Source organism: Haliotis rubra, unplaced genomic scaffold, assembly GCF_003918875.1.
Source record: "Haliotis rubra isolate DU_JTF1 unplaced genomic scaffold, ASM391887v1 Scf241, whole genome shotgun sequence".
NCBI lineage: Eukaryota > Metazoa > Mollusca > Gastropoda > Lepetellida > Haliotidae > Haliotis > Haliotis rubra.
Genome location: NW_025766459.1, coordinates 230,326 through 243,352, shown reverse-complemented (window position 1 = coordinate 243,352; position 13,027 = coordinate 230,326). Strand labels below are relative to the sequence as shown.

The window sequence follows — 13,027 nt, the reverse complement described above, 5'->3', positions numbered from 1 at the left end:
ATACATCTCCATACACTAAGACTAAACTGAAGGTAAAGCCAGGACACATTTGCTAGTATGCTCCAAAGTTGATGTCACAGACTCATCTCCCTGTGACTTCAGAGTCTGACTTTCCATACATCCTACTTCAGCACATCTCCATCTGCAACTTGTAAAATTCAAGTCAATCAAATGTCTTTTAGCCTTGCAAGCATATTTAATGAGTTACTATGTTTTACGCTGCATTTAGCATAACTCCAGCAATATCATGACAGGGGACACCAGAACTGGGCTTCACACATTGTACCCAAGTGGGGGTAAGCATATTTAGATTAGCTAATACAAGTTCCCAAATTAACAATAAAGTCTGATGGCAAGTACATCAAGTGATAAATCTGGCATAGACTATTACACTTCCATGATTGTCACAGATTCCCTGGCAATGGACAAGGTGCTACTGCAGTCTCTCATGTTTAATTACATGTCTGCAAAAAAGACAATTTCCGACTATGGAGATAATGAAGCGACTAAGAAGAGTATATTGACAGTCATTAACAGGGCCTTGGATCCGAGTCGGATTGGTGCTTAAAGAGATTCCCATGTTGGTACTTAGACTCCTGACAATCAATAACTCCCACCAGTGCATCCTAGACAAAAAGCCATAATTAACCAACAGATCCGTTTGTTGGCCAAGTCTCACTGGAACCAATGGATTGTCATCACGTCAATCAAGACAGTGTTAACTTATAGATTTCACCTTATTTATTCAAAGCAAGGTTCAAGCGATTGTGTTCACTGATATCATTTTAATCCTTGATGTCAATCTAAAGTTAGAGAGATGCCTTTTTTCCACATCTGTGGGTTCAGCAGTTCATCTTAACACTAAAATTTCACAACACAGATTCAGGATGGTATATCAAACAAGGGTCATTCATGTTAACTGCTCATTCAATTTGAAAACATAGCATCATTCAAGCATTATCACCAGTTAAACTCGAAAATGTTTTGTCTCCATCAAATGACATTACTGATCTCTCTTTACTTCTTTACTTGTACTTTAGTATTCTCCAGATGCATACTATTTGTATACTGTATTCTCTACTTGTTTACTTGTACTTTGTATTCTCCGCATAACTATTTGTATACATACACTCTTTTTGTTTACTTGTACTGATCTCTCTTTACTTGTTTACTTGTACTTTGTATTCTCCAGACGCATAACTATTTGTATACACTAAGTACTGATCTCTCTTTACTTGTTTACTTGTACTTTGTATTCTCCAGACGCATAACTATTTGTATACACTAAGTACTGATCTCTCTTTACTCGTTTACTTGTACTTTGTATTCTCCAGACGCATAACTATTTGTATACACTAAGTACTGATCTCTCTTTACTTGTTTACTTGTACTTTGTATTCTCCAGATGCATAACTATTTGTATACCATAAGTACTGATCTCTCTTTACTTGTTTACTTGTACTTTGTATTCTCAAAGATGCATAACTATTTGTATACCATAAAGTACTGATCTCTCTTGTTTACTTGTTTGTACTCCAGATGCATAACTATTTGTATACCATAAGTACTGATCTCTCTTTACTTGTTTACTTGTACTTTGTATTCTGCATAACTATTTGTATACCATAAGTACTGATCTCTCTTTACTTGTTTACTTGTACTTTGTATTCTCCAGATGCATAACTATTTGTATACACTAAGTACTGATCTCTCTTTACTTGTTTACTTGTACTTTGTATTCTCCAGACGCATAACTATTTGTATACACTAAGTACTGATCTCTCTTTACTCGTTTACTTGTACTTTGTATTCTCCAGACGCATAACTATTTGTATACACTAAGTACTGATCTCTCTTTACTTCGTTTACTTGTACTTTGTATCTCCAGATGCATAACTATTTTGTATCTTGTACTTTGTATTCTCCACACGCATAACTATTTGTATACACTAAGTACTGATCTCTCTTTACTCGTTTACTTGTACTTTGTATTCTCCAGACACATAACTATTTGTATACACTAAGTAAAGAAGATCCAATGTTTTCATATAACACAGAACATCTTCATGCTTTGACTGATAAATGATGATCTTATGAAAATGCTGCGATTATTATCATATGAAAATATGTGCGTCATGTCATGAAACATTAACTGCAAAATAATTAGCGTCCTTTAACTTCTTTTGAGTAAAACAGACATCATAATACATTCAGACATGGTCCTCCAGACATGGACCACCAGAGATGTACTTCCAGACATGGACCTCCAGACATGGACCACCAGAGATGTACTTCCAGACATGGACCTCCAGACATGGACCACCAGAGATGTACTTCCAGACATGGACCTCCAGACATGGACCACCAGAGATGTACTTCCAGACATGGACCACCAGACATGGACCACCAGAGATGTACTTCCAGACATGGACCACCAGACATGGACCACCAGAGATGTACTTCCAGACATGGACCAGACATCCAGACATGGACCACCAGAGATGTACTTCCAGACATGGACCTCCAGACATGGACCACCAGAGATGTACTTCCAGACATGGACCACCAGACATGGACCACCAGAGATGTACCTCCAGACATGGACCACCAGAGATGTACTTCCAGACATGGACCACCAGACATGGACCACCAGAGATGTACTTCCAGACATGGACCACCAGACATGGACCACCAGACATGGACCACCAGACATGGACCTCCAGACATGGACCACCAGAGATGTACTTCCAGACATGGACCACCAGAGATGGACTTCCAGACATGGACCACCAGAGATGTACTTCCAGACATGGACCACCAGAGATGTACTTCCAGACATGGACCACCACCACATGGACCACCAGAGATGTACTTCCAGACATGGACCACCAGAGATGTACTTCCAGACATGGCTCCAGGACCACCAGACATGGACCACCAGAGATGTACTTCCAGACATGGATCTCCATGGACCATCAGACATGGTCACAGACATGGACCATCCAGACATGGACCTCCACACATCCAGACATGGACCACCAGAGATGTACTTCCAGACATGGATCTCCAGAGATGTACTTCCAGACATGGACCCACAGAGATGGGCCAACAGATATAGACCCACAGAGATGGACCAACAGACATAGACCCACAGACATGGACCATCAGACATAGACCCACAGAGATAGACCAACAGACATGGACCCACAGGTAGTATCAGGTACACCAGTGGTTTTTGAATCTGCTAACCCTGACCGGAGAGGCAGGAGGCTGCATCATGATACTGAAACTGCAGCAAACCCTGATGAAAGCAACTAGAGACAGTGCAGCCCAGACATGTGTTGGCACATACTGTAAACAGAACCGTGGACATGAATGAACTCATGTTCTGCAGAACTATAGTGGAGATGGGTCTGTGGAAGATCCTGACAACAAGGATCTAAACACAGCAGGTTTAAGTACATACTTCAAGTGCACCACAGAGGCAAGAGTAAATACAGTGCCATTAATCTGGTTCTACATCTTGATGTACATGTCTTCTTTATAGCAACTCAATGATCAGAGATTACCATATTGGGAACTGAGCGCTTGGATTGCTTTCGTCCCTATCTGATCAACTTTTAAACCAGTGAGTGAGTGAATGAGTTTATTTTTTTACTCCACTTTTAGCAAGTTTCCTACAATATCACAGCAGGGGAAACCAGTAACGGACACATTGTACCCATGTGGGGAATCGAATCCGGGTCTACCCCATCGCCCCAGTCCATACCAAACTGAAAACCTATACGGCTGTCCATATCTGTGTATTACAGGTCTTTATAACACAGATGCATCTGTATAGATGGGGCAGATAATTGAGCAGTATCAAAATTGTTAATTTCACTGAATGTTGAAAAAGTTTGTCCTCTTCAGCTCAAAACTCTGATACCAACCTTGATGTATGTTATCATAACCAACCACCCTATTCTCGAAGGCAGTTTTTTCAATACAATTAACTAGGGGTGAAACGGTGCGCTATACCACGTATTATATAATATTATCTTACCTCACACATAAATGTCGCTTTCTGATTGGCTGAGCGCTCTTCCATTATTTTCAATGTACCCCGCTTACAAGCGAGTAACATTTCAATGTACCCCGCTGTCAATGGCAACTCATTTGGTACTTCGTGGTAGTAATTCTTTATCTCGAACATTGAATCACGTATGATGTACGGAAATTACCAATGTTTTGCGAATGCAAATCGATGGAAGGGAAATAACTCTAAATCTGTTTTTCTTGTCAGCAAAATCTAGTGATGGCTACAATAAGATTTGTACCCGTGCTTCAAATAATTCAAAATTAATATTAAGGTGTTCGGTAAGATAAATACGTTGTTCACTGGTCCCTCGGGGCCCATGGGTTGATGTACCCTCGTGACCAGTGAACAACTTATATTGTAGGCCTTCGGTTCAGTCCATTTCAATTCAGTATATGAGAACATACTTCCAGGAAAATAGCGTCCATCAAGCAAAGAAATGCATACATTTTGACAAAATGATTCAATTTCTAGACATTTTAGAAAAGGTTTATAAAGGTTAATAAAACGATGGTAAGAAAACTGAAAATACTGAATTTTTGGATTGCATTACGTATAAACCAAACCGAAGGCAAAATATCGCGGTATATCGTTTCACCCCTACAATTAACATGGTAATCTGCTGGCAACAGTGGCTGATTTGAAGAAGGCTGATTACAGACAGTACCCAGTGAATGTTGTGTATATTTCCCACCTCAGGGGAATAAACCATGCTTGACATGCATGATATTGATAACGCCCTCCCCAGCAATCACTATGAGGGTCAGTAGGGATCAACTGATGCATACCAAGCAGCACCTGTTGTTCAGGACAGTAACAGCTGAAGGAAGAACCTGTTATCTTGACCCACCGAATATCTTAAAGTAGATCTCATAGTGACAGGCTGGGATCACCTTATAATTATGGCACCTCTTGTGTTCCATATAAACCACGCCTGAGAATATGACCCCATGACACCAGACAGAATTAAGGTTCTTGAAAACAAACAGAAGACAGAGCTTCATGGTGCCGGAGTGTTTTCTCTCCAACAGTATACAGATTATAGGAGACAGTCACTAGTTCATATGTCATGTACTGGAGAATAGATAAAACTCTGTTAAAAAAACAAGCTGCATAACAGCGGGATATAAACCAATGGTGTCTGTCTATCTGTGTACCTACATTACGTAGTATACGGTGGACTGACAATGTCTACATTTCCCATCATTTACACTCGACATACAGACACAATGGCTGCTACACACACAACACAATTTATATTCGTCCCACACTGAGAATGGTACAAATAAAGATTGTGAGCATGTCACTTTGATTATCACAATTAATGGTCTGAGACCAACGTACACAGACTTGCTGTCATTGTTATTAAATCTGAGAACCCTTAAGGTCTTTATTTATATAATCAGAGAGAGGAGTCTGTGAGTGTTATCGGATTAATACTGCTGAGAACAGTATTCCAATGATGATGGCATGTAAGCTTGACGGGGGCCGTGGGGTAGCCTAATGGTTAAAGCGTTGGCTCGTCACGCCGAAGACCCGGGTTCGAATCCCTACATGGGCACAATGTGTGAAGCCCATTTCTGGTGTCCCCCGCCGTGATGTTGCTGGAATATTACTAAAAGCGGCGTAAAACCAAACTCAGTCAGTCAGTCAGTAAGCTTGACAACAGGATGGGGACGTATATTTTTATGTGAGATCCCTACAAGTATAAGCTCATTAGACAAAATCACATATTCTAGATGATTTGAAACAATAGCTTCTAGAAATCAGGAAGGATATTGATGTTTGTAAGTCTCACATTTAATACCATCTGCTACCTCTGGGAATGGATTACAATATTCAATATCACTCAATAATTAGGAAATAGCATAATTTACATCCTGTAACAGTTTCACACTGAATCAAGCCTGCCTTTCTGGCTGAGTTAATGAGGCTGAGAGATATGAGTGGTATTGCCCTGGTGTTGCCCTCATATTGCCCAGAGGGTACACCTGGTGGGAGAGCTGGCCGCCCCACCTGTATGTTATCATGGCCTGTGGTGTTGTACTGTGTATCTAACATAGGATAGAAGTTACCACTTCACAGCAGCTGTCGTTGATCGGAGCTATTATACACTTCCACTTGTATCTGCATTATTACCATCAGAATGATGATATAATGATTTACTGTTATTCAAGAAACTTGTACTTGTGTTTGTGATATGGATTTTTATTCAATGCATTCATGGTAATTATTGAATGTATTGAGTTACTAAGTAGCTCTTGTGGTCATGGTCATGGCAGGAGAGTGATAGCGAATAGACTTTGTACTCACTCGCTAATAATATTATGCTAAGCTCTCCTAATGTGGTGAAGTGACATTTGCTAAAGATAAATGATTTGGGCAATGGGTCTGTCAGTGTCATTCATTCTGAGTTGCCAACTTGCGTCTGTATTTATTTATCATCAATCTGATACAAACAAAAACTTAATACAATCATCAAATACACTTGTTTAACTTCAGAATTTCTAAAATATCACTCTCGCCTTCCATATGTTCAACTCTGTTGTGAGGTCACCGCATTTTTCCTGAATGATGAATATTGTCAAGTAACCATGGCAACATAGAAAAGACGATAATGACCAACACAAGGCTCAGTTTGTTATGAAGTCACCGCATTTTTCCTGAATGATGAATATTGTCAAGTAACCATGGCAACATAGAAAAGACGATAATGACCAACACAAGGCTCAGTTTATTATCAGTTTGTCCTAGGAAGCCATGACAGATTAACTAGAAACTTATCAGGAGTTCCCTATCTACCTATGAGTAGTACATATACTTAATGACTTATGTTAACAAACCCGGATACAGTATGAGGGTCATGACACAACTCCGTGGTGTAGTGGTTAGAGCGTCCGCCCGGAGAGTGGAAGGTCGCGGGTTTGAACCCCGACCGCGTCATACCTAAAGACGTTAAAATATGGTACTTGTTTGTCCCTGCCTGGCGTTCGGCATTAATGGGTACAACAAGGACTGGTCGGCTCGGAGTCAGTATAATGTGTCTGAGTGGGGTATTCATGCTTCACTGCGGCATGATATCTCAGTGGGCTAGCACTATAAAACCAGCTTAAGTCTGGGCTAGTACAAGCAGCCGCACATACACACGCATGCAAGTCGTCATATGAGCGAAATATTCTCAAGCACGACGTTAAACCCAATTTCACCTCACCCACCTCATGACACAAAATCAAGTTGTCTGAAAACAAAGGCAACCAGTCATCTGACAGTACTACAGTTAAAAGTAGGAAGATGTGTTGTGTATGTTTAATGATAGAGCCAGATTGAAAGGAGAGGACATGAACAAACAGAGGTGACACCCCGTTAGAAATGTGGGCTTTATTAAGGGTGGGCGTGGCACGAGAGCTGGGCGAAGGTCAACAAACCTCCACAAAAACGTGCAGATATGTGTGGGGGTGAGAAACCATGGTGTTCAAGCTTCACCCATCTAGGTTTATCTGACAGGCGTACTGATTTAAATGCTAATGGCTCTTCAAATACAGGATGACTTTACAATAGGTTGACATTTTAGTCAAGCTGTTTTGTCATTTCTAATTTACATTAATTTGCATGATGGACGAGGCTTGAACAGACAGATCTGTATTTGCATATGTAAACCTTGGACAGTGTGAACCGTCACTGCACTACAACTTGTTCTTCTTAAAGACATAAATATACTGCAGTCCTTGGTTTCATTTAAGAACCTCTTAATTTTTCAATTTCAAGAGAAACAAGAGAAAACTTTGGTTATCATAAGAATCAATCAGTAAATTGGTACACACAAGCTACTATATTTCGGTCCATACAATAAAAATTCATTAGATTTCTTACACTACTTTCTATTTGTTTCAATTTCTTTTCAAATAGAATTATCATAATGACTTATAATAGTAAATTGCTTCAATGACACTGTAAATATGATTAAATAACAACAGATTTAAAAGGAGAGGACAATTACACACCCTCTGCATCAGATTCCCAGGTTCCAAACAAATAAAACACAGTTTTAACATAGTTGATATGACACTCTTTGCTATTTCAGCCCATTCAAAAACAAGGTAGGTAAGTATTTGATTCCTATTTCCCGGGCAAAATGGTTGTCTTCAGTACATCATTAAAACATGTTTTCAAATGAGTTTGGATTTTATACGATACATAGCAATATTACAGCAATATCCTGACTGGGGACACCCCATAAACACATGTTGTCATTTCTTGGCCTGTACAATAAACATACAGTGTAATTGTTTAAAAAAATTATAAAGCAAGTGTTCATAAAGCGAGTGGAAGATGTTTCCAAAATGGTTTTAATTTGTATCCAAGTTTCTACCAATCTGCTAATAATGACACATTAGTTATTTCAACACCCTAGTTATGAGGAAGAGATATTCCAGATACCTGCTTCTGTTGCCAAGTATAATATAGTTCAATCATAAAGCGAAGTATACAAAGGCACATGTTTATATTTTAACCAGCTCGTCCTATTTGCAACCACAGTGAACACAGATTTCCTTGTATCATCAATATAAACAGGCTGGAGTCTACTGGCCCGACCATGACTCTTAACATCAGCACACAGATTTTAGTGTTATCATGTGGACTATTATCAGCTGAGCTACAAGCCAGACCAGAATATTACCATGTCTTGGACTTGGGGCTGCAGACTGTTCACTATTTAGCAGTATGAATACGAGAAGTATCATACCAGGTTATTGCATGTTATTTAAATTGCTACAGCAGAAAAACAATACAAAGGTACATATATATTATGTACTGCTTCTTTAGGTGTCAGATCATGCATCAAAACAGCAGACAGCAGAGAAACCTCTAATGCAGACCAATATATATAATGACAGGTAGGTTTGTGAGACAAATGGTCATTACCCATGTCAGTGTAATCGCGGGTGTAATCCAGTCAGGTGAAGGTCAATAAAGCATTGAATCATGCTTTCTAGAATAGTATAGTATAGTTGTCCAGAAATAAAACTTGGGACCAACCACTAAAAAGTAAGATAGCGCAATCAGCATATTTTATTAAATGTACTTATATTACCGGTAGTTTTAACATAATACTGAAACATACCAACATCATGCTTATTGGTACTTGGGTAAACTATTGGTTTATGTGTTCACCTGGTCATGCCAAAGGCCTGGGTTCTACTCCCTACATGGGTACATTCTGTGAAGCCCATTTCTGGTCTCCTTGCTCTGATATTGCTAGAAATTGCCAAATTACTGTTTTACATGAAGTGAAATATGATACAGAGCAGAGCAACAAGAAGACTGGACTAGTCAAACCAGAGGGTGACAGCATGAGCAAGTTAAAAGGTACGATAATGTATAACCAGTCATGAAGTGCACCCACATCTCATTCAGTGATAAGTCACAAATAATTTACATACATGTTCATTTTTTATCACCTGGAATAATCTTTCTCCAAATTGCAACAGATGAATGGCAGTGATTTTGCAGTATCTTATGCTACATGGACATTACCATAAACTGCCATCATGTTTCTTTGGATATACAGTAAACAAGACTGCCTGTGGGACAGACCCTGCTAATGGCTCAGACCAACAATAGACGTATCAACCGTGGCCCACATCTCGTCACCGCCTCCGTGGTGTAGTGGTTAGAGCGTCCGCCCGATCTCCGACCGCGTCATACTAAAAGACATTAAAATATGGTACTTGTTGGTCCCTGCCTGGCGCTCGGCATTAGTGGGTACAACAAGGACTGGCCGGCTCGGAGTCAGTATAATGTGTCTGAGTGGGGTATTCATGCTTCACTGCGGCATGGTATCTCAGTGGGCTAGCACCCAATTTCACCTCACCTCACCACATCTCGGCATAAACACCAAAGGTGGTCAGTTAATATCAGTGGGTCTGTCATCAAAGTGTGAATGTCTGTCATGATGAAATGACCAAAAATGATTCATCTGTAGTATATAAAACTCTGACTGTCACACCGATTTGGTCAGCTTCAACGACTGCCATAGGAACCTGATGAATGCCTGGGGTTGATTATCAGACGGAAGAGTGCCCACAGGGTCAGTCTGTCTTAGTATTTTATTTATTCTGTAGGGCCTGGGAGACAGGCTATCACATTCCTGAACCATATTACTTCCGCTGAAGGGGTCGTTGTCGGCACGGGTACTACAGATATGTACCCCAGGTACGTTTCTGTATACAGAAACGTACCTTGGCCATAATGAGAATACAGAAACGCACCCGTTATGTACTTGCGTTATGTAAGTAATGAGAATACACAGTAACGGTGCACATGAATACCACTCGGAATCAGTTGAACGGGAACAACTACATACGGTTTCGCTCTTGGATTGCGGAATATGGACTCATCCGCCTTTTAGGGTACCGGGTACGTTTCTGTATTTTGACTTTGTGTAGGGTACATATCTGTATACAGAAAGTTACCTGGGGTACGTATCTGTAGTACCTGTGCCGACAACGACCCCTTCAGCATTACTTCCCCTCTGCCCTGCCCTTACTTTAATCACAGACAATACCAGCAAATAGTCTCTGCTGTAAAGAATTGTCCTTGATGAAGCAAAGTCTAGATTTTTTTTCACAGGTTCTGAATCTCAAAACTCATTGTCAATTTAAATGTAGAAGTTTGTTTCCGTCAAAATTATATTTTTTCAGAGTATATCAAGCTAAGCATGAGAATGCTGTGTTGACTCCAGGTTAGAAAAGATCTCTCTCTTATAATAAGTAGCATCAAAACATGTCAGAATTAAGCTCTGGGACACGCTTGAATATACATCATTGTACCCCAACACTATCAATCTGTAGACTGTCTGGTCCACACCAGGTAATTTACAGGACGCCAGCACACTCCTGGAGTATCACATCCAGTATCAAACATCAAACAGAACTATGCATTAACATAGCTCATTGGAACAGTGACGTGATAGAAGTCAAGAATTTCTTGCCTTTTCTCTGAGGTCACAAAAGATAATTATATGATTTTCCTCCCAAAATTTTTATATGGATGCCAGTACAAAGGCACGTTATTTATTTTTAAACAAACTCTTAATGTTACCGGTGTGTACATTCATGTGATGTAGCAAAGCATGACTAAAGACAGCCAGGGTTGTAGGACTAAGTTTAGTGTTTATCAAGACGGAATGGAACACATTAGACATCTCTTTTGTTTTCAGCAGTATAGGTACAAGCAAATAATAAAGTTACGTGAGAAGGGATTACTGATATTGGTGTGATGAGATGAAAATGTTAAAATCACTTCATGGCATCATGTTAAGAAAGTTAGATTTACGGACCTCAAATACTCCAGCATTAGTCTGAACATGCTCAATGACTTTAAACATGTTAAACATTCAAAGGTAAGCTTCTGCTGTAAATATATTATTCAAAGTTTTCTTGTGAGCTGATGTGACCATGCTGAATGTCGCATCATTCAGTCACTGTTATGAACCATGAGATGATGTAAAGGCTGCGATAATATTCTTTCAAATATTATGCCTCAGTAGTCAACCAAAGTATAGCTTTCGAACTGGTTAATGTGCCTTTTCTAAAGCCCTACTGGTAATTTTAGTGATTTCTGCTCTTCTAGAGCCACAGAATGGTGTCCCACTTTTTTTCCACAGGATGTCAAACAGGTGGATCAAGTATTGGTGCTATATTTGTCTTTATATAGGTTATCAACAACTTTATGGGCAAGGTATGGCCTTTGAACAAATTGAAGAATATTCAATATTCACCAATTAGCAGATTAGCATTCATTGGACCTGCAATTTCCATTTGCTTGAGATACCAAGTATGTAGATCTATAAGATGTGGATTGTGTACGTTGTATGAGATGTGATATAAAACAGTTGCGCTGCACGAGAGTGTGTTCGTCATGCGTGGTCGTTGATTACTGAACCGAATCTGATGGGAACTCGTGTTTTCTATTTTCGTGGTACAAAATGAAAATACCTACCCTAATGTTGATATAAATCCATTGACACTCCCTTCGGCATAAAGGGACACAATATCTCCGATGTGCAAGAAACTTGCAGACATCTTGACACTAAAACCGTACCACATCCACTCAAAAACTTAGAACATAATCACATCCATCGGTGAGCAGAAAGTGAAGTCTGCTACGCTAGTTCCGTATCCCTGTTGAGAGAGGTCACTTGAGTCCGTCGCATCGTGTGTTGTGGCCTAAACTCGCTATGAATCTGTCTCCCGATTTCATATGTCGATTATGCTATCCGGTTCTTTCAAACGGCACCCCGAACGTGGCCAAACGGAACTTCCAACTTATCAAAACATCGTATCTTCCTCAACACACCTGTCAACCATGACACAACTGGAAGATACGCCAATTCCGTGATTCTTCGGTAACTCTCGGTAGTTTCCGATCTCTATCGACCGAGCACGCTCCGGTGTTTAATGATAACATTCCTTGTACCACCTCTCCGCCCAGCGAACATTCAAGGGGAGGTATCAAAATACTTAAATAACGTTTTCTAAGTTTTGTACGTTTGGTGTCTGAGGGTGAAACCAGTGTAAAATTAAGGCTTTTCCTCTTAACTGAAATAGTTTTATACCCACATTCTAATTAATGCCAATCACAGAAGTTTAATACCCGTTTGTGCTATGGCATATTTTGTTTGTAAATAATGAATATATGTTTTCAAAAAACTCACTTGGACTTTGTACTTAAAATGTGTATTAACACAGACTTTGTCTCGTCGCTATATGGCTGGAATAATGCCGATGTGACGTAAAACTCAGCTCAAGTCAACCATTATTTATTTTCACCAGTTTTCAATCTTCTTGAAAAGAAAGCAAATTATTGATTATGTATGCATACCTTATATTTTCAACTAGGATTATAGATGCTTCTTTCCAACAATTCAAACATTCCACATGCTTATTC

The 13,027-nt window shown here is 39.7% G+C and overlaps 1 protein-coding gene across 1 annotated transcript in view; it reads right to left on the bottom strand.

The window, feature by feature from the left end:
• LOC124278749 (inositol 1,4,5-trisphosphate receptor type 1-like) overlaps positions 1–12,490 on the bottom strand; it is a 217,190-nt gene extending 204,700 nt beyond the window's left edge. Inside the window, 1 exon segment of the mRNA XM_046714513.1 lies at positions 12,080–12,490. Within this exon segment, the coding sequence (XP_046570469.1) occupies positions 12,080–12,186 (107 nt within the window). The 5' untranslated portion in view covers positions 12,187–12,490.
• Between the last annotated feature and the right edge of the window lie 537 nt (positions 12,491–13,027).